The sequence below is a fragment of the Perissodus microlepis genome, chromosome 10, assembly GCF_051167445.1.
Source record: "Perissodus microlepis isolate ML-2025 ecotype Zambia chromosome 10, ASM5116744v1, whole genome shotgun sequence".
Taxonomy (NCBI): Eukaryota; Metazoa; Chordata; class Actinopteri; order Cichliformes; family Cichlidae; genus Perissodus; species Perissodus microlepis.
Window position 1 is genome coordinate 2534917 of NC_140470.1, and position 23082 is coordinate 2557998.

Below are 23082 nucleotides of genomic sequence, written 5' to 3' on the forward strand. Positions count from 1 at the left end.
TGCGTGCCCTGCCTCCTGAACAAAAGCGCCGGTGGCCGCGGCATCTCTCCCAAGTCGCATATGCGTATAACACCACAGTACATCAGTCAACTGGTATGACTCCATATTATTTGATGTTCGGGCGAGAGCCACGGTTGCCAGTGGATTTTTGGTTGGGTGCTGGCAGTGAAGTTGATGAGGACGTCACTCTTGAAGAGTGGGTACAGGAACACCAAAAGTCCTTGGCTGCTGCATATGATGTTGTGCAGCAACGGTTAGAAAGGAGAAGGGTTCAGAGAGATTTGAATTCCTCTAAATGTGCTAGTCCTGATTTGGAGCAGGGCGATTTGGTGTATATGAGAAACCACTCTGTAAGAGGTCGCAATAAGATTCAAGATTTTTGGGATCCCACGCCCTTTCAAGTAGTGCGACCTCCTCCTGGTCATGGCGTAGTATATTCAGTCGCTCCTGCTGGGCACGCTGGTCCACTTCGACAAGTACATCGAACTGAGTTGAGAAACATTCCAGTCAGGGAATTGGATGGAGACCAAGATAGTGGCCTACCAATGTCAAAACAGGATGATCTAACTGGAATGTTGGCCACAAATAACAGTATGGTTGATGAAGTGGAACAGATGTTTACAGAACAGGGAGATGGAGGCGATTCTGCAGTGTTGAAGGAAGGGACGTTGAGTCCCACACATGTGGGGGTGCTCCATTTGGATTGTTCTGGGGACCTAGAACCTGGGGAGGAAGATGTTGCCAGCTTGGCGCAAGGATCTCGTAGGTCAATGAGGAAGACTGCTGGACAGCACTCAAACCCATTTAAATTGCCACAATCCATCATAAAATGAGCAAAATTTTAAGTGTGCTCTCTTTTCAGCTCATTGTCGGGTCGCTGATGCCCTTTGAAGGGGAGGGTTGTAACAAGTGTCACCTGGTAGTCTGTTGCTCTCTGCCAGGTGATTGGCTGAAGAGCTGTGAAAAGGTAGTGGGTGTGTGGGGTGAAGTCAGCGCTCTTCTGTGGAAAAAACCAGAGGCAATTAATTCACTCAGGTGCGAGTGGGTATACTGTCGTGTGACCACGAATTTTAATAGAAGAATTGATCAAGCCCTAGATCGACTGCGCGCAGGGAAACTGATCAATATTCTGTGCTGTCTCTGCTGTCCTTTTTTTCGTTCTTTTGATTGATTTGTAATTTTGTTTTGGTTAGTCCGTCCAGCCGTAGAGGCGGTTATTGATTGAGAGTAAGTTGTGTAAGGGCGGACTAACCTCTCTTTTTTTGTTTAATTGTTTGTGCCACTTCCCTTTATCTCCCAGATCGCAGGCCATACATAGCACTGATTCCCAGCTGCGCTGAGACCTGAATTGTTTGCAGTGTGTGCCACGATTGCAGTGTCGCTAAGCGGGGTGTGACGGGTTGCAATGTTGTTTCGCACAGTTTGTGTGGTAGGTCTCATGTGCAGCTGGGATATCAGCAGGATGTGTTGTAAGTCCTGTCTGGAAATGACTGGGAATTTATATGTCTAATTTATGTAATAAATAAATGATCAATTTATTTCTTTGCCCCGTTTACTCATCCCTTGTCCTCGGTTACACACACATCAGTTATCAGCTAGCCATCTAACTGTATTCTATCTCTCAACCTTTACCGACTCCGCTTTACTCTTATTTTGCGACACCACCCTCTAGTGGTGCAATATGATATAAACATTACAGAACACAACAGTACGCATATGTATCGACCAATACAAAATTTTTAATTTATTTTATCAACTTTTCTTCTGACGATGCTGTCTGTGTTGAGCGCTCAGTGGATCTGCGCTCGACAGTGCAGCCTAGGCGGAGTAGTCGAACGCAGATTCACTGAGCACAGGGCAAGCTAGCGAGACAGAAGTTAAGCTCTCCTTGCAACATGGCAAATTGAACCTCCCCCACCCTCATTCAGATCTGGCGTTTGGAACTATTTTGGTTTTCATGTGACGTATGACCCTGAAGGTAAGCGCGTCATGGACAAAAGTAAAACAGTATGTTGGATGTGCCACGCAATGCTCAATTACATTGGTGGGAACTAGTGCGTTAGCGCAGTTTGCTCGTTAATGTGTTGGCCGTCCAGCCCCACGCACGGGGCGATCCGCGGTAGCTCGTTAACGGAGATTTGCCGTGTTGTGGCATTAACGTCATTTCAGATTAACGCTGACAGCACTAGTGGGAACACAACAAATATGACTGCACATTTACACCGACAGCATCCTCGTGCAAAGACAAGTGGAAGCAGACAAAAACAACAAGCACGCATGCTACAAACTTTACCCGAGTCATTTAGACAGCCGTTAGCACAGGATTCTCCTTATGGGGACCTGATATGTTTAATATGCTGCTGAGAATATAGCCCAGAAGAAGCGTATAGTATAGCTTTTATTTTGGAAAGAGCCATTTCTCTGTAATAAACACTCTTTTCCAAAGATGAGTGATTTCTCGATCAGATAGATTTTTTTTTTTTATTACTTTGTTGTTTCAGCAACATTAAATTTAAAAACTGTACTTTTGAGTTAAAATATATATTTATAATTTTAATAAATGACAAATTAAAAAGGCATGAACATTTTGTTTTGTATCGAAAAAATATCGAACCGTGACACCAAAGTATCGAACCGAACCAAACCCTGAATTTTGTGTATCGTTGCACCCCTAATATATATGTATAAGACTTGTAATTAGCAACTGAAACCATAAACTCATTGGAAAAGTGTTTCATGAAGTCGTAGATTAAGAAAGCCAAATTAAATTTCTTCACCTCCTCAAACAGCTCCAAGCTATATGTGTTGTCATCATCTGCAAAGTAGACAACCCCAGGCTGGCTGTTATTTACGCTGAAGGTCTCCCGTAACCACCGGAGAGCTAGGTTCCTCTGTATGGTACCACGTGGTATTCGGGGGTCCCTGGTGTCCCCGCGTACCTTATAGTTCCTAGGTGTCTCCACATTGAGGTGGGTGTAGTTGAGCCCTGTGTTGTGGAGAAGATGACTAACCAGACTGGTCCGCCTCTGGGAGTCTTCTACCAGGATCCAATGCAAGTTGACCACATGAAGCAAAGTGTTGGCCAGCCGTGTCAGCTCTGCTTTCTGCACCGGGCGGCTGTAAGTGGGAGTGATGATGTGGATAGTGGGCAATATATCCGACCAGGGTGGAGGGCGGCTGTATATATATTCCGTGCGTACCACCTCCACAATGTCCCGGTTCTGAAGCGAGCATGACTCCTTAAAAGCAAAGGTGTTTCTGGAGTTGGAGTGACCATCAGTTCTGTCATCTAGTCAGTAAGAAAACACATTACAATGAGCTTCTGTGTGCTCACAAATATGGATTGGCATTCATGCTACAGTATATTTCTGTACAGTAAGATTTATTTCTTGATAATTAATTTTACTATGTGAGACAATGTTAATACTCTTTGATCAGATGCTAAGCTGCATCAATAAAGAGATGTAATATTTTCAACACTTGCTGAGGTACACACTAGAAGTAACTTACTTTCCTGCGTACAACTTTGACGACAATATAAAAAATATGCACTATATCCAACCTGGTCTCCTAACAAATGCATTCCTGTATAAGTGAAATACATTCACAATAACATTTAAAATGTATTTTCTCTCCAAAAGACAAAGTCTGCATTAGGAGGCAGAAGACCTTCCTCCAACAGACTCTATATGTGACATATTTATATTTATATTTAAATTTTCAACACACTCTTTTTTTTTTACCCTTTCGTGTGGTAAGCAGAGGAGTGAGGGTGCTCTGGTGCCAAACAGTGATGAGTAGTGTCCAAGGCAACACGATCAATATAATGGCAACGATGTCTCGTCTCTTCGGCATCTCCAGGGTCAGACCTGAATCATGTTCCTACCTGCAAGGGTGTGTAACACATGATGGGTGCACAGTTATAAGAACTAGAAAGCTGTGAATTGTCAATACACAGGCAGGAAACTGAAGATTGGTTAACAGACACTCAGATAAAGAACAAAAGGAAATTGGGCTAGATATACATCAACACAATGAGGACAAATTATTGGTAGTGGAAACACCTGGAAAACAATAACAGCTGAAACTAATCAGGGGTAACAAGACAAGGGAAGTAAGACGAAATACGAGACACAGGAAACAAATAATTACCAAAATAAAACATGAAGTAACTAAACAACACATAAAAAGATATTGGGGAAAATAAACTCAAATTTTAAAGATCAAAGTATAAACAATAGTAAAGTCTAAAAGAAAACCAGATAACAAAGGTAGCAAGAACAAGAAACTAAACACAGAAACTTTACAATAATAAAGAGAATTCCAAACAAAAAAACTCAACTACAATGTAATAACTAAGTCTTAATGTAGTAATGCTAAGTAATACAAACACACAATACTAGCTAAACATGAACAGTCCAAAACTCTGAATTCTGGGTCAAGGACCCAGGACCACGCCAATATGTAAGTAACTTCAATTTGTATTTTAAGGTATATAATTGGGTTTGAAGTGCTTTTCAAACATTCCTTTCTTTCAAAAGTAGTAGCAGATTCTCTTTAACATGAGTGGATGAGCTGGTTTTTGAGTCTGTAGATATAATGGCCCTTTGCTAGAGGTGGATTACATTTTGAAGTGTATGTTGCATGGAACATGGTGGCCCTCAATTTAACACTGTCATACTGTAGCTGCAAGGCACAAACTTCAAGGAAAGAGGAATTTTGTTAATAAATAGTCTCCGTCTGCTGGAGCAGGCCGAATATAGGTCAGAGACTGCTCTAAGCTTTCTATTTTATCACAGCTGAAGATGTACTGGTGTACTATTATAGCAATTAAGCTAATGATTTGAAGAGGGCTTCTGTGCTTCTCAACACAGTGGGCACAGACATACAGTAGTTGTCATGAATTCACAATGAATATGTATATAAGCATTACACCCAAACATTATTACATCTATCAATATATATATATATATATATATATATGTATATATATATATATATATATATATAGTTTAAAAGTGAGCTGACTTAAGCCTTCTTTCCATTATAGCAGTCGTTACCATGTTAATGGAGACCATCTCGGATGGGACTGTGGTTTGGGCACGGACTCAGTAAGGACCAGAGCCAGCATCCCCAAAAGCAGTGATGACTGAGTGTTATGAAGAGTTTGAAAATTGTTTTGAATATATAACTGGTAGGCTTACAATGACCTTGGTCAGGTGTATGAGGCAGAGATAGAATAGAATAGAATAGAATAGAATTCAACTTTATTGTCATTGCATCCATCACAAGTACAAGGCAACGAAATGCAGTTTGCATCCATCCAGAAGTGCTTTAGCCATGATATAGATATATTATAAAATATATATTAGCAATAATATAGGTATATAGATATATTACAGAAATGGGTCTGTTATAGGTATGAGGGTACAAAAATGGGTCTACTATGGGTATGTTACAATGTACACGGTATGAAGGTATGTTATGAATATGCTATAACTATAAGTATGTACAGGCTGTAGTGGGTATACAAGCTATCTGCAGGCTATAAACAGGATATAAATGTGAAACTATACAGAAATATGAAATATAAAGCTATACAGAAATATGCAAGTTATAAACAGTTATAAACAGTTGTAGAATTATAATTATCGTATTGTACAGAATGATTGTTTATACAGAATCACACAGTAGTGCAGTTAAGATAAGTCAAATATGTGGCTAATTTCTACAGAGGCTATATAAAGTGCTAGTGGTTGTGGGTGTGTGTATGTTCATTCCATTATTTTAACGTGGGTCAACTGTCAGGAGGCAGAGTTCAGGAGTCTGACAGCTGTGGGGAAGAAGCTGTTCTGGTACCTGGTGGTCTTAGTCCGGAGGCTCTTGTAGCGCCTCCCAGAGGGCAGGAGGGTGAAGAGTCCATGTGATGGGTGACTGGGGTCTTTGATGATTTTCCCAGCCCTTTTCAGACACCGCCTCCTGTAGATGTCATTTATGGCAGGAAGTGGAGCTCCGGCGATGCGCTGGGCAGTTTTCACAACCCTCTGCAACGCCTTCCGGTCTGAGGCAGAGCAGTTCCCGTACCAGACTGTTATATAGTTGGTCAGGATGCTCTTGATGGTGCAGCGATAGAAGTTCACCAGGATGTCTGAGGACAGGTGGTTCTTCCTCAGAGTCCTCAGGAAGAAGAGGCGCTGGTGAGCCTTCTTGACCTAGCTTGGAGCAGTTGGTCGTCCAGATGAGATGTGGACTCCCAGGAACTTGAAGCTGCTCACACACTCCACAGCCGTCCCTTTAATGTAGATGGGTGGATGTGGGTCAGCATTCCTCTTGTAGTCCACGATGAGCTCCTTGGTCTTCTCGGTGTTGAGCAGCAGGTTGTTTGTGTCGCACCACTCAGCCAGACGATCCATCTCCTCCCTGTAGGCGGCCTCATCATTGTCATTGATGAGGCCAATCACCGTGGTGTCATCTGCAAACTTAATGATGGTGTTGGAACCATCGGTAGGTCTGCAGTCATGGGTGAAGAGGGAGTAGAGGAAAGGGCTCATCACACAGCCTTGTGGTACACCGGTGTTCATTGTGATTGTAGATGAGCAGCGGTTATCCAGCCGGACATGTTGGGGCTGGTTGGTCAGGAAGTCCAGTAACCATTTGCAGATGAGGGAACTGATGCCCAGGTCTGTCAGTTTCCTGATGAATTGTGAGGGGAGGATTGTATTGAATGCTGAACTGAAGTCTATAAACAGCATTCTGGCGTAGGTGTTGTTGTTGTGCAGGTGTGAGAGGACAGAGTGCAGTGCAAAGAGACATCCTCTGTGCTCCTGTTCTGACTGTATACGAGTTGGTGGGGGTCCAGGGTGGGGGGTGGGGGGAGACAGGATTTGAAGTGTGCTAGGACCAGCTGCTCTAAGCACTTTGTAATGATGGGGGTGAGGGCTACTGGGCGGTAGTCGTTGAGGCTTGGTGGGTTGGAATTTTTGGGTATCGGGACGATGGAGGTGGATTTGAAGCAGGCCGGTACCACAGCGTGGGCCAAGGACAGGTTGAATATGTCTGTCAGGACTCCTGCAAGCTCCCCAGGACACGCTCTGAGAACACGCCCGGGGATGCCATCAGGACCTGCAGCCTTGTGGACATTAATCCTGCTTAGCACCGCTCCTACATCGGTGGGGGAGAGAGTCAGTGGGTGGTGGTCCGGCGTCACATCTGCTTTGGTTGTAGTTGTTGGATTCCCTCGCTCAAAATGAGCATAAAAGTTTTTGAGCTCGTTGAGGAAGGAGACATCAGAGGATGCGGGGGAGGGTTTGGTGGTCCTGTAGTCTGTAATGGTCTGGAGTCCTTGCCACATGCGTCGGGGGTTGGAGTTGGAGAAGTGTTCTTCTACCTTCTTTTTGTAATGGTGTTTGGCTTTTTTTATACCCCTCTTTAGCTTAGCCCTGGCTGTACTGTAGGCGTGTGCATCTTCTGACCTAAAGGCAGTGTTGCGGGCCTTCAGGAGGAGACGAACATCCCGGTTCATCCAAGGCCTCTGGTTGGAGTACATGGCGATCCATTTCTGGGTGGTGACACTGTCTGTAGTTTTGGAGATGTAATCCAGTACAGATGAGGCATACTGGTCCAAGTCTGTGTGGGTGAACGTATTCCAGTCTGTGTTTTTGGATCTGTCCTGGAGCACTGCGTCTGTCCCCTCTGGCCACACTTTAATTGTCCTCACAGCAGGTTTCACACGTTGGATGAGTGGTGAATACCAAGGTGTGAGGAACAGGGAGAGATGGTCCGATTGTCCAATGTGGGGGAGGGGTGTTGCTTTGTAGGCTCCAGCCAGGTTGGAATAAACATGGTCTAAAGTCTTGTCTCCTCTGGTGTGGCAGGAGACATGTTGGTGGAATCTGGGGAGGACTGTCTTTAAGTTGGTGTGGTTGAAGTCACCAGCAACAATAAAAGCAGCCTTGGGGTGTTTAGTCAGGTGTTTGTTAATGGCTGCATAAAGTTCTTTCATGGCCAACCTAGCATTAGCATCAGGGGGGATATGCACTGCAGTGAGTATGATAGAGGTGAGTTCTCTGGGGAGATAATAAGGTCTGCATTTGACCATTAAAAACTCTGCATTAGGTGAGCAGTGACTCTCAGTGGTAGTAGAGTTCATGCACCAAGCATTGTTAATATAAATGCACAAACCTTCACCTCTGGTCTTGCCAGAGTCATCTGCTAGCCTGTCGGCTTGGTGTGTGTAGCGTCCTGCTAACTCAATAGCATTGTCCGGACACCTTTTGTTCAACCATGTTTCAGTGAAAAACATAACATTTGAGTCCATAATCCGTCTGTTGTTGGTGATGGAGAGCCGTATCTCATCCATTTTGTTTGCCAGAGAACGGACATTGGCGAGGAAAATGCTGGGTAAAGGCAGCCGGTGTGGTGTTAGCTTTAGCCTAGCCTGTAGCCCTCCGTACTCATACAGAAAAAATGTTGGGAAAAGCGATCAGGAGAAATTCGGGACAATAAAAAACGTTGAAGTTTGAGAGAAACTGAATGAGGAAGCAACCTGGCCATACCTAGTGGTAAACAGAGGATATGAAGGGGAAGCATGATGACATTTTTAAAGCTGTTGGTAATGGGCTCGAGAGGGCTCAGGAGTAACTTTCTGTTGACATACAATACGGACAGGGGGTGCCCTGACTGGTTACTTCTTACTTCTTTGGAGAATGTGAGGCAAACATTTGAAGATTAAGTGAAGGTCATTGATGTAGAGGTGATGATCTGAAATTTGTAATTTGGTCAAATTACAAAGATAGAGAGAAGCTGAAGGGAGCTTCTGATGCTGGAGTTTTTCAATGAGTAGTGATAGCTGAGGTAACGTGGAGAAATAAGCAAGTGGAATCTGTGAGACATTTTGAAGAAGAAATGCAACTAAGGTAAGATTTTATTGTGGGGATTTTGATAGAAAGGATTCGATGTGTATTTGAGGAAAAAACTAGGCAACGTAATGATCTTGAAGGACGGAAAGAGTAGGTTGAAACAGGAACGAAAGGAATGAAATGAATTCCAAGAGGTTCAGTCAGTGGGCAAAGTGCTGTGAGTAAGGCTGTTAATGATGGCTTCCTGAGATTAAGCTAATGACCTCTGCAAAGCTAGGGTTTAAATCTTAAATATTATGGGTGAATATTAAAGTACTTGGATTGTGTCTAATTCTGCATGTGGGGCAAGGACCCTAAATGGCTGAAGATGATGGGAAATAGTTTTTGAGCTACTGTGAAAATTTGGATGGCCAATTAGATGAGAACGACTTTATCACCATAATAACCTCCAGAAACTATTGAAAAAGCAACATCTTTGTAGAGCTGAATGGCATCAGCAGGACAGCTGATCATCATAAAAGAAAGGGCGATTGGGGCGATCGTGGCTCAAGAGTTGGGAGTTCGCCTTGTAATCAGAAGGTTGCCGGTTTGAGCCCCGGCTTGGACAGTCTCGGTCGTTGTGTCCTTGGGCGAAACACTTCACCTGTTGCCTACTGGTAGTGGTCAGAGGGCCTGGTGGCGCCAGTGTCCGGCAGCCTCGCCTCTGTCAGTGCACCCCAGGGTGGCTGTGGCTACAATGTAGCTTGCCATCACCAGTGTGTGAATGTGTGTGTGAATGGGTGGATGACTGGTTGTGTAAAGCGCTTTGGGGTCCTTAGGGACTAGTAAAGCGCTATACAAATACAGGCCATTTACCATTTACCAAAGTGATGCCATTCCACTTGGCAAAGACATGATGCCACATTCCAGGAAGAGCTTTACAGAATTACTGTGATTATGTACAGAACGGCCTTTTCAGAACAAAGTGTTCTTAAAAGGAAAGCAGCTGCTGTTTGGTGCAAGAGTGAGCAAGTCAAAAGTTTTTGGGGGGTTTTAATGTCACTGAGTTTCTCCAAGGGCATAGAAGCCTGAAACCAAATAGTGTTGAGGGTCATGCCAAGACACTACAGGGATGTCCAAGGGCCTTCTGTTTTGTCTTCTGACAAGAGATTGCTTAATTAAGTGAAAACTGACATCAGGGTGGTTAACCCATGCGCTGGAGGTGATGTGGGAGGAGATAAATCCAGGCTGATAAAAACTCGAAAATCATCAGATGGACCAGATATGATTTGATATACCTTTATTAGTCCCACGAGGGGAAATTTCATAAATTAGATATGGCAACACTTGGTTGTTGTCTTGTTGGTAATTATCCAGCACAAGGCTTTGGAAAGACAGCTGAACATTTTGGGGCTGCTGTCTTTCCAAATGTAAGCCCAATTCTAAAATAGCAAACTGCCTTCCATTTGATTCTAAAGAGGAACCTGAATTCAGGGTGGATTGGCAGGACTTTGAAGGCGCTTGTAATTTTGACTAGCGTGACCTACGAGTATTTGCATTTCAGGGAAAAGTCATCTCTAGGAATTAAGCTGTTATTGTTTGGGATGAGTCTGATATCTATAATGATTTTTTTTTCTGGAATATTTTTTTGGTTGCAGTGCCTAATAAACTGATGAGAAAAGGCGATTACGGAAAGGCCTAATCATGAATCCCTTGTAAACGTCTTTCATGAAAAACCTTTTATTGAAAAATTGATGAAATATGGCTTAGGATAATTTTTTAAGGCTTCTTTCGTTGCTTTAATACTAATAGTAAGTCGTAATTGCTTAGTGGGAATGTGTGGGCGGGCTGGGCAGAAATGGCCACTGGAATGAAAGTAGCAAAACTTTGACACTGAGCATCCAAGGTTGTTGAAATTACTGCAAATTGTGCAGTCTCCGAAGTGCGTGGTGGATGTAACATTCTGATCTATACTTTGTTACAGTAGCATGCTATCTTGCTAGCATGCTAACAATATGGGTTCAGGAGTTTGGGGAGGGCACTTGGAGCTAAGTGGGCTTTTGGGTAGGATAATGCAAGCTGTAGTTGGATGGAGGACTGAAAAACTGGCATCTGGGTGTCAGATATGGCAGCAGAGGAAAGCTGTGATGGAGGAATGGTTAAGAATGGAACTGACATTGTGGTGCCAACAGCACAGAGTGAATTAGAGGTAAGAGGCAGCTGCATGGAATGGTAGATAGCATTTTGGCAGCTTGGTGGAGGGGAGAGGGAATCTTTTTCTGTTAACTAAACTTGCTTCAGGTTGCTTATGAAGCTGCAAGGCATGCTCTGCTTTTGCCTCTACCTGGAAGAGGATCAGTTTTATTTGTTGTTTGGAACGAGAGTTTTGAGATGCTAAGAATATCTGGAAGAGTTTTGCCTTGTTATTGGAGTTAAAGCTAATAACTCTCTCTTTTAGAAGACGTTAAAGCCAGGCTATGGGACAGTCAAAAATTCTCGATGGCTAATTATTTTCAGGAGACCTGAATGGAGAAACTTCTGAACCCAACGCTGAGATGAACTTGAGTTTAAGGAGAATTTTATGCAGTGAATCATATATTTCTTTTTATAATTTTGCATGAATTAGTCTGATAATGGAAATACTTGAAAAGTATTCTAACTACAAGTCGGGCAAATTTATCTGTAGGAAGACTCAAATGTATGCCTTGTGTACCTTGTATGAAAGCTACTTAACTATTATAATGGGTCACAATACTGTGGTTTAGGATTGAACCCATTAGTTTAGAGTCAGTTATTTGTGTGTGTGGTACAGGAATGAATAGGGATGAATGTTGTAGGAATGTATGTTGTATACGTAAATATACAACAACAAATAATGTATCTATGTTGCATAATTATGGATGAATGGAGTCCATAAATGCAAATGCGAATTCTTACCTTACCTATGTTTACAGCTAACACACATGACCATTCCAACAACGGATGCTGCTCCACTCTGTATGCATAAACTTGAGGACCAGCAGTTCAGTGATGTCATTTAACTCTAGAAAGAAGAAAACATACAGAGGGTTTAGATTCAACTGATGGCACAACAGAAAATTAATGAGACAAAAGATCTGTTAAAGTGAATTCTTGGTCAAATGTCCTGCATGATCAGCATTTCAAGTCTTTAATTAAAATTATGCGATCTCCAATAAAACTAAAGCTGCTCTCAGACATCAATGCCAGGAAATGATGGGGAGATCAGGGTTTAGACATTGTTCAAAAGTCTCACAGCTAACAGGACAAGGGTTCATTGTCCAGCATATATGAGGTCGGACACTCGTTGTGAATTCTCCTGCTCTGTTCTCAAATGAGGTCATCCAGACACTACACTGACTTTCTAGTAGGGAACCCCCAGAGAACTTGTTAAATGTGTTAAAATGAAAGTATTTAATGACCTGAACTGACTGCATTTGATGCATAAAGCAAATGCATGTCGAATATCACCTAGAAAAGTTTGGGCTGCATTGCATATGTGATTATATTTTATAATTGGCTCCCTCTAGACTTCCATATGTGAACCAAATGTTTACCATCCAGCTCAAAATAAGATAAATCACTTTTTCATTAGCATTTTTTGTGTGCTTTTGGTGAGATTCATTAACAGAAGTGATTTATGTTTGAGGACTAGTCCATATGGATGATTGCAAAAACAAATGCTTTATAGAAGACTTTCATCATGTGTACTTGGGTGTTTTAATGGCTCCTTCAACTGTTTTCTGCAGTCTAGGCCCCACAGCTTTCAATCTACACAGATATCCTGACAATACAGCCATCCACTCTGTATGCTTTTATTTTCCTCTTCTCTTTAGGCCTCTCTTCATGAGGCATATCCTCTGCTGGTTAATCACAAGTCTTTAGACATCATTAATCCTTGATTAAAGAAGATCAATCCCAGTCTGAGATCAAAGGTTATGCCAGCTAATTAACACATCAGAACAGGACTAATACGGTCATGTTTGAACAGCATGTCATTGATACAGACAAGCTAATTTTCTATACACATCAAGCTGAAAAGCAATGACTCCACCTCACCACCATTTTGCAGCCCCATTTGAAGCCTAATTAAGCTCATGGTTGAGAATAGCCACAGATGTGAAATGATATAACATAAAGGTGTCAGCCTAGCAGTGACGAAAGGTTTAATCACCATCACATGGCTGTTTGCCCTTTCATGGTAAATGGACTGGTTCTTATATAGCGCTTTTCTACTCTGTCTGAGCACTCAAAGCGCTTTATATAACTAAATCATTCACCCAATTACACCCATTCACATCTAAGCTTAAGTGCTAAGTATCTAACATTCATATACATCCACACTCCGATGGATGCATCGGAGAGCAACATGGGGTTAGTATCTTGGGATAGTATCCAAGGATATTTGGCATGTAGCCTGGGATCGAACCACCGACCTTCTGGTTAGTGGCTGATCTGCTCTGCCACCTGAGCTACAGCCACCCCACAGCCACCCCCTTTCATACTCTACTCAAGATGGCATTGGATGACCTGCTGAGTAGTCACACCCACCTTGGTGAGCAGTATAAGTATCAGGTGTTGCTTAGCCAGGCATTTAAAACTCCCTAGTGCTTTACAAATGGCAAACACAACTTGAACTTCCGGCTTGAGTGAACGCTGGCGCATCTGGCTGTCGCTACTCACCGGTACATTTTTGATTATTTGGATTATTTGGATTCAGATTTGAATGAAAAGGGACATTCACACTCAGGCCAGATCAATCTCTGCCAGGGATTGATTTGTAACAATTTTCCTCAACGTCTGCTATTTCAGCTGAATGTGCTCTGACATCTTATTCCCAGTGAGCTGCACTAGCTTAACTGTTTGAGCTATTTTAGACTACCCGTTCATCTACTCCAGTGGAATTAAATCAATTTGGTCTGCTACTTGCCGCCCTCGCAGGAACCCTGATCAGGCTGTCAACCACTGATCTCTAGCCCACCTGACCAGGGCGCTGACCGCGATTAGCAAAAAATAAAATACTCCACTCACCTTCGGTCTTCTAAACATCCGCTCTCTGACAAATAAGAGACCTCTCATCCAAGACCTCCTATCTGATTGTAAGTTTGACTTTTTCTGTTTAACTGAAACCTGGCAACAACCTGATGACTTTTTTGAGCGAAATGAATCTACTCCTCCGGGGTTTGTTTACTTTTCTAAACCTCGCTGCTCAGGTCGTGGGGGTGGTCTTGCGATCATTCTTCGCCAGCACTTGAAAGTCCTGCCACTGGTTGTTGATACCTTTAGTTCCCTTGAGCGCCTTACATGTGAGCTGACTGGACCTATTCCCACCATCATAGCTACTGTATACCCCCCCCCCCAAACCTAACCCTGCCTTCCTCAGTGACTTTGCTAATCTACTAACCCATCTTTCATCTCGCTCCCCAAATGTTATCTTGGTGGGAGATTTCAACATTCATATGGATAATAATGACCTTCTGCTCACCAGAGACTTTTCCTCCTGTCTCGAGGGATTTGGTTTTAACAATTTATTGACTTTCCCAGTCACTCCAAAGGACACACCTTGGACCTGATCTGCTGTTCTGGTCTTACTCCCTCAAATCTTTCTGCTTCTGAAATTCCTATAACGACCATTTCCTCCTTTCATTTAACCTCACTCTTAGCTGCTCTTCTACCAAACCAACCCATCTCATCTCGTTCTGCAACATCAAGAACATTGATATGGACATTCTCACTACCAGATTGGACAATATTCAGATTCCGGACTTCTATTCTACTCCTGGTGATTTGTTGTTATATTATAATAATTGTTTACTCAATGTCCTTGATTCTCTGGCTCCTGTAAAAGCTCACTCTGTTTCCTTCGCTCGCTCTGCTCCCTTGTTTACCTCTGACCTCCGAGCATTGAAGGCCAAAGCTCGGCAGCTAGAGCGTAGATACAAGAAATCTGGTTTAACTGTTGATGCAGAAATCTACAAATTCCATGTACTTCAGTATAAAGACTCCATCAACAAGGCCAAACAAAGTTTCTACTCAGGTATTATCAGTTCTTATGAGGGTAACGCTAGGATTTTGTTTTCGGTTCTCAAAAAACAAATTCAACCCCCCAACGCTTTACCACACTTCTATTCTTCTGAAACCTGTAACTCCTTGATGCTGTTCCTTTAGTACAAAAATTAATAACATTCACCAGCAACTCAGTTCAAATGTTGTGTCTACCCCCTCTCCAGAACCTTTTCTCTATTTTGAGCTGTTTTCCACTTTCCATCTTCCTTATTTATCTGCTATTTCTGAGTGTATATGTAGGTCAAAGCCTGCCACATGTCATCTTGACCCTATGCCTACAGGGAAATCCTGCCTCTCTTGCTTACTCCCACTCATCTCTGCTATCATCCAGTCTTCACTCACCAACGGTATCGTTCCCTCCTTATTCAAGATTGCTTCAGTCACTCCCATACTGAAAAAACCTTCTTTAGACCTTAACAACTTTAACAACCTCCGTCCGATTTCTAATCTACCCTTCATCTCTAAAATACTCGAAAAAGTACTTGCAGCTCAACTTCATTCACACCTGGTTAATAATAACATCTACGAGAGATTTCAATCTGGTTTTCGTTCATGTCACAGTACAGAAAGTGCTTTACTTAAAGTCACTAATGATCTTCTAATTGGAGCTGACTCTGGTCTTCTCACCATTCTCATCCTCTTGGATCTGAGCTCAGCCTTCGACACCATCTCTCCTCCCGCCCTTGTAAACAGACTTTCCTCTCTCGGCATCTCTGACACACCCCTAGCCTGGTTTCAATCATATCTCCTTAACCACTCCCAGTTTATTCAACTGAAATCCTTCCGCTCTTGTCTATTCCTGGTCACTTCTGGTGTACCCCAAGGTTCAGTCTTAGGCCCTCTTCTCTTCATAATATACATCCTCCCTCTAGGTACCATTTTCCGCAAATTTGATCTTCAGTTTCACTTGCTGATGACACCCAGTCATATCTCTCCTGCGGACCTGATTCCTCCCTCCCACCTTCTCTCTAACAGAATGTCTATCTGAATTTAAATCCTGGTTTAGCTCTAATTTTCTCAAGCTCAATGAGGATAAAACTGAAATCCTCCTTATTGTCACCAAATCCAACCTTTCGAAGGCGAACCATTTCTCACTCACTATCGATAACTCCACAGTTTTCCCTTCTCCTCAGGTTAAGAGCCTTGGTGTCATCTTAGACAGTTCACTTTCCTATAAATCTCACATCAATAATCTCACCCATTCTGCCCATTTCCATCTATGCAACATTAACAGATTACGTCCTTCTCTTTCCACCCAGTCTACGTCCATTCTTGTCCACAGTCTTGTTACCTCCCGTATTGACTACTGCAATTCTCTTTTGCATGGTCTCCCCCAAAAATCCCTCCATAAGCTTCAACTGGTTCAGAACTCTGCTGCTCGCATTATCACCAGAACCCCTCCTACCAACACATCACCCCTGTTCTTCAGGAACTTCACTGGCTCCCTGTGAAATTCCGGATAATATACAAACTTCTTCTGTTCACCTTCAAGGCCATTCATAACCTTGCACCTCCTTACGTGTCTGACCTGTTAAGCACTACCTTTTCTGACGCTCACTTCAATCTTCTTCTTCTATCCAGCTTTCTGTGCCTTGCTTCCGCCTCACCACCATGGGAAGCAGAGCTTTTAGCTGCTCTGCTCCCAGGCTATGGAACTCTCTACCTCCACATATAAGAAACACTGGTGCCCTCTCCCAGTTTAAATCTCAACTCAAAACCCATCTGTTCAGATCTGCATATTCACTGTGAATCCACTGTTTGTTAATTTTATCTTGTGCTTTTGTTTTATTGTTCTTCATTGTGTTATTGTTCTATTATGTGTTTTTATCTATTGTACAGTGTCCTTGCGTGTTTTGAATGTAGAGCAGAAGTATGGCTAGCCAAGACAGCCAGTCCAGTCAGAGTTGAGTGCAATATGAAGCACTCCAGCACTGAAAATGGGAGATGCAACTGCCTTCGATGCTTTTGCATTATCTTATGCCAGACCTTTGCTGCAGTGGACACCCATCACCAGTCTTTATGCCCCAAAGGAAGCTGTAATGTCTAGTCTTTGCAGCACTGAATGTAGGCTTGCTTAAGCCCCCAGCCAGGCAGATTCCTGCTGCTCTGAAGTCCACAAACTGGAACAGGAAGACTACGTAGCCAAGATCTCATTGAAAGAAGCTGGCCAGACAGAGGAATCGTGTTTTATTCCACACCACATGGTGCAGCATAATGGTAAGAACAGGATAGTCTTTAACTGTTCATTGCAATACCATGGTCGGTCACTGGATGACCAGCTTTTACCAAGGCCCTAATTCCTTCACTCCTTGGTGTACTCCTTTTATTTTGCCAGCACGCTGTGGCCGTGAGTGGCGAAATTAAAGGAATGTTCCACCAAGTATGCCTATCGCCCCAAGACAGACCACTCTTGCGCTTCCTCTGGAAAGAGATGCACAGAGAAGAGGAGCCATCCATATATGAGTGGCAAGTATTAACATTAGGGAGAAATTGCAGCCCTTGTTGTGCAGTATAGGCCTTTCAACGCCGTGTCAAGGAGAGCAGGGATGTAACCACCAACCTGGCTAACATAGTCGAGTCATTTTATGTTGACAAAAATGTATGACCAAAGCAGAAGAGGCCAAGTGCTTGGTGGACAGCCTGGAACAGTTGTCTACAGAAGGAGGATTTAAGATAAGTCAATGGTCCTGTAATATTTCTGCTACCACTGAACATCTTCCACCTGCAGCCAGGTCCACAGCTAGTGACCTCTGGCTGTCAAAGAGCAGTACTGGCCTTCAAACGCTAACCCTTGGCATGCAGTGGAACTGTCTCAGTGATACACTGGGCTATAAACAACAACCCAGTGACTTTGCGTCTGTCAGGAGTTGCAGTGCGGATGAGGGAAGGAGGACCCAAACGCTGGACTCACAGGTGGGTGAAGGTTGGTGTTTATTGTAGACATCAATGACGCGACAGTGAACAGAAGGAAACTGAGGACTGATGATGACGAATGGAGACCGGTGAGTACACAGCTGAACTTAGTCTGACTAATGATACATGGAAATAACTGGAACACAATACACAGGCGGTATGCTGGCACAGAAAACAGGAAGTGAGAAAACTGAATGTGGGAAATAAACTGAACATGATAAAACTGAAAACACTGGGTCAACGACCCAGGAAACCTGACAGCGCCTACTCTCAAGAAACTGTATAAGACACTCGCTAGCCAGTGTGACAATTGTTATCCGGGATCTCTGGAAACAAGACCTAGGCTGGGATGACCAGATTAAACCGCAGCACTTTCTCAACCAGTGGTTGACCTGACAGAGGGAACTTGCTCATCTTCCGCACGTACACATTCCCTGACAATACTCATGGACAACATGGACAACTTCATGTATTCTGTGATGCATCAGAGAGGGCCTATGGATCTGTTGCACTTTGGTACATGAAAAAGGAAAGACCATCTCTGAATGAAGGAGGGGGCCTAAGGGTACATCTTTCGCCATCTTACAATGCTGTGATTGCAGCCATTCACCAACTCTCTGTAAATGTTTTTGATCATTGATCAATGGTATTTGATCAGTGGTTGTTGATCAATGGTCATGAGAATTTGCATATTAATGATCAAGGAACTGACCTCACAGCCCATTGTTCATTCAGTGGGCTAGTTTCAGTCATTGTGCAAATGTACTGTTTATAAGGTAATGCTACGTCCATATAAACAGAATTACACACACACACACAACATTTTGGGATAATATTATCATGTTAGCCATTCTTTGTATAATGTTGGGTGCTAAAATTTTAGGGTTCTTCTGTCTCTCCATGTGATCAGATAATGAACATGCTGTGTCACTCTGAGGAGAATGCAATGTTGTTGAACATTTCAACAGTTGTTGAAATGTGGAAGACTGCCAGCAACTTTAAAAAGGCAAGAAAGAATTACCCGCAGATAAGATAAAGAAACACGACATTTAGCTAAAAATGACACAAGATGCTGTGGTCAGAGCTAAAAAAGTTATTGAAATTTAAAAAAAAAAAATAGCAGAAACTTTAAAAAAAGCAGTGTCCTGGTCCTGCGTCTATGACCTAAGGTTTTGAGTTCTACTTAGGAGTTTTCTAGTTTACTTATATTATAGTTCTGTATTTTATATTTGTTGTATTCAGGCTTGTTATTATGTGGTTAAATTGGTGTTTCCTGTCTTCTTATGTCTAGTTTCCTGTGTTAGTTATTGTTGTCTCTCTTTGAAGTCAGTTTTGTCGCTATTTTAATTGTCTGCCACTTCTGTCATGTGTCTGTGTTATCCATGATGTCGTTTTATGAATGTCAAGTTTGGTGTCACTCTCTCGCTCTCTGTCTCTTTGCCTCTGTCTCCCTTGTCCTCGGCTCTCTAGCATTCGCTCGTGTCTCTAGCTCCCTGGCTCTGTCTGCCTTTCAGCTCTGTCTGCCATATTTGTGCTTTTGTCTTCCCTGGTCAAGTTGTGTGTCTTAATGTGCTCCTGTGTCTGTTACTTCCTGTTTTACTTTGATAGTCTCCTGCCTCATGTGTACGATGTTCAATTTTGCTGCCCTGGTCTCATTAACCTGGATTTGTTCCCTCATTATCCTGTGTTTACATATTGTCTGAATTTCCCTCTGCTCTTGCTCGTGTCATCCATCTAGCCGTGTGCCTGTGTGTCTTGAGCCAAGTAGTTCCAGGTTACAATTGAATTTGAGTTTTTTGTAAGCTAAAAATTGCAATAACTGGTACAATAAGAACTGTCTCCTCCTGAACAGCACGAACACCAAGAAGCTGCTAATGAAGTTCAGGAGACCTAAAATACTGTGCCGGTCAATCTGGATAGACAGAGAGCAGATAGACACTGTGCAGAGTAGATGAGGAGGAAGTTAACCAATATATATATTGATATTTTGCTATATTATCCAATATATATAAAATATTTGAAATATTCAAAGCTGAACTTGGTGAATGAGCTTAATTGCAAAAGATTTTCAAAATATCAGCCACCTTAAGTGTGAAAACTGCGAGTACAAAAAAACAGAAAAATATGCTAAATAAAGGCAACAAAGTATCTTCAGTTCAGTTCATTTTATTTCAAACATTTCAAACATGTGCCTTCACAATCATTACAAAATATCATTCCATTATTTGTTTGAAAAGGAGTAGGCAGAAGTATTTACTTATTTGTCCCTACCCCCTCAAGTTTTATCTCTCATTCATTAAATTTTATTTTTTATTTTTTGTCTTAAATTAAACAAACAACATATGAAACAAAAGTAAAGCAAAACAAAACAAAACATACATAAATCAAAAACAAGAAATTAGCAAGCCCCACCATAGTATAGTTTCTTTCATATGAAAAATACAGAATGTGTATATTTGCAGATACACAATTTATGGAAAAACAAACAAACCAAAACAAAAAAAAACAAAAAAAGAACCACAACACCATTACCAGCATCATTACCGTCCTGGGTTAACCCCGTTTTCTTCATTCTTATACTTATTTAAAATTAGGTTTTTATATTTTACTTTAAACTGTTTTATGTTTTTTTACTGTCTTTTATTTCTTCTGTTAGACTGTTCCATAATTTAACTCCTGCAATTGAGATAGACATCGTTTTTAAAGTTGTTCTAGCACTTTGTATTTTTAAATTCCATTTCCCTCTTAAGTTATACCCACCTTCTCTTTCTATGAACAATTTACAGATTTCTTTGGGAAGCAATTTATTTCTTACTTTATACATTATTTGCACTGTTTTAAGCTTCACCAAGTCTTGGAATTTAATAGCTTGCATTTTGACAAAGAGTGCATTTGTATGGTCCCTGTACCCTACATTATTTATTAATCTAATGGCCCTTTTCTGTATTATAGTTATTGTTTGTGTGTTACTTTTGTATGTGTTTCCCCAGACCTCTACACAGTAGCTCATATATGGCAGTAGTAAAGCACAGTATAAAATGTGCAGTGCTTTCTGATCCAACATATGCTTTGCTTTCCCCAGGACGGCAATGCCCCGTGCCAATTTCCCCCGAACATAAGTAATGTGTGGCTTCCAACAGAGCTTGTGGTCAGTGATCACCCCAAGAAATTTTATTTCATTTACTCTTTCTAAATATACATTGTCAACACATATTTCTACTTTGGAAACCAAAAGAAAAACATCAAACAACATAAATTTGGTTTTATCTAGATTCAATGATAATTTATTTATATCAAACCACTTCTTTAATATTGTTAATTCCTGTGTGATCATCCCCAAAACCTGTGGCAATTCCACACCTGAACACAGTATATTTGTGTCATCTGCAAATATTACAAACTTTAAAATCTCCGATACTCTGCAGATATCATTTAAGTACATAATAAACATTTTTGGACCCAGTACTGAACCTTGAGGTACTCCACAAGCTATATCCATCAAATTAGATTTATATTCATTTATTTGTACATACTGTTGCCTATTCCCTACATAGCTTTTTAACCATTCCAAAACCACTCCCCTAAACCCGTACTTTTCCAGTTTTTTTTAATAGAATTTCATGATTAACAGTATCAAACGCCTTCTTTAGATCTAAGAAAACGCCGAGCGCATACCTCTTATTATCCATACATTCCGTTATCTTTTCCATTAAATCTATCAGTGCCAAAGCTGTTGATCTGTTGCTTCTGAACCCATACTGACTATCTGTCATTAATTCATATTTTTCCACAAAACTGTCAAATCTTTTTATGAAGAGTTTTTCCAGTATCTTAGAGAACTGGGAGAGTACTGACACTGGTCTATAGTTTGTAAAATGATGCCTTTCACCGGTTTTGTAAATGGGAATAACTTTAGCAACTTTCATTTTTTGTGGAAAAACTCCTTTTTGAAACGACAAGTTGAATATATATTTTAATGGTTTTACAATACCATCAATAACCAGTCTGTACTGGTTTTGTTCTTAAGTCCTCTAACTATGTCATAAATCTCTTTCTCTTCCACTGCTCTTAAAAACATTGAGCTACTATTCCTTTCAATATTTTCACCAGTGTCCCTTTCTATTCCATCAACCTTTATTTCTTCTGCCAGTTTTGGCCCTATATTTACGAAGAATTCATTAAAGCCATTTACTATCTCTTCCATGTTATTAATACTTCTTGTCCCTTCTATAAAGTACCCAGGGTAATCATTATTCCTTGATTCATTTTTGATTATACTGTTTAATACATTCCATATATCTCTTGTGTTATCTTTATTGTGTTCTAACCTTTTAATGTAATACTCTCTTTTACAGGATCTCATTATATTAGTTAATTTATTTTTGTAAGTTTTATACTTCATTTCAGTTTCTATTGTTCTCTTTTTTATGAATTCTCGATATAGGGTATTCTTTTTTTTGCTGGCATTTTGTAGTCCTTTTGTCATCCATGGTCTTCCTGCATAGTTGTGTTTCCTATTGATTTCAATTACTGGGCAGTTTTTATCAAGTAATGTGTTAAATGTTCTTAAAAATCCTTCGTAAGCTTTATTAACTTCTGTTTGTTCATATACAATATACAACCCTTGAGGGTTGCCGAAGCCCGGCCTGTCCTGGCAATTAACCTCGCTGGCTGTTTGTTGATACCAGGTGTGGCCTGGCAGCTAGCCTTGTTAGCTGGTGGTGGAGCCTGGCGTGGTCTGGCAGCTAGCCTCGCTAGCTGGTGGTGGAGCCTGGCGTGGCCTGGCAGCTAGCCTCGCTAGCTGGTGGTGGAGCCTGGCGTGGCCTGGCAGCTAGCCTCGCTAGCTGGTGGTGGAGCCTGGCGTGGCCTGGCAGCTAGCCTCGCTAGCTGGTGGTGGAGCCTGGCGTGGCCTGGCAGCTAGCCTCGCTAGCTGGTGGTGGAGCCTGGCGTGGTCTGGCAGCTAGCCTCGCTAGCTGGTGGTGGAGCCTGGCGTGGTCTGGCAGCTAGCCTCGCTAGCTGGTGGTGGAGCCTGGCGTGGTCTGGCAGCTATCCTCGTTAGCTGGTGGTGGAGCCCTGCGCGGCCTGGCAGGTAGCCTTGCTGGCTAGTGTTGGTACCCTGCGTGGCCTTTCTACTGCATTTTCCCACCCCCTTGTAGTGGATGTCTAGCTTGTCAGCTTGTTCCGGCTGCTGAAGAAGACCAGCAGCACTGTCAGATTACCTGTAATAGCCAATAAATTGATGAACCAA

The 23082-nt window shown here is 42.1% G+C and overlaps 1 protein-coding gene across 3 annotated transcripts in view; it reads right to left on the minus strand.

The window, feature by feature from the left end:
- b3gat1b (beta-1,3-glucuronyltransferase 1 (glucuronosyltransferase P) b) overlaps nucleotides 1–23082 on the minus strand; it is a 71844-nt gene that overhangs the window by 17162 nt on the left and 31600 nt on the right. For 2 of the 3 annotated variants that reach the window (XM_084941467.1, XM_084941469.1), the window contains 3 exons: nucleotides 11780–11880; nucleotides 3744–3886; nucleotides 2778–3289 (listed from right to left, as the gene is read on the minus strand). In XM_084941467.1, coding sequence (XP_084797593.1) covers nucleotides 2778–3289; nucleotides 3744–3855 — 624 coding nt within the window. In that variant the 5' untranslated portion in view covers nucleotides 3856–3886; nucleotides 11780–11880. Of the gene's footprint in view, nucleotides 1–2777; nucleotides 3290–3743; nucleotides 3887–11774; nucleotides 11881–23082 lie in introns of all 3 variants that reach the window. The other variant, XM_084941470.1, reaches the window with a different exon arrangement.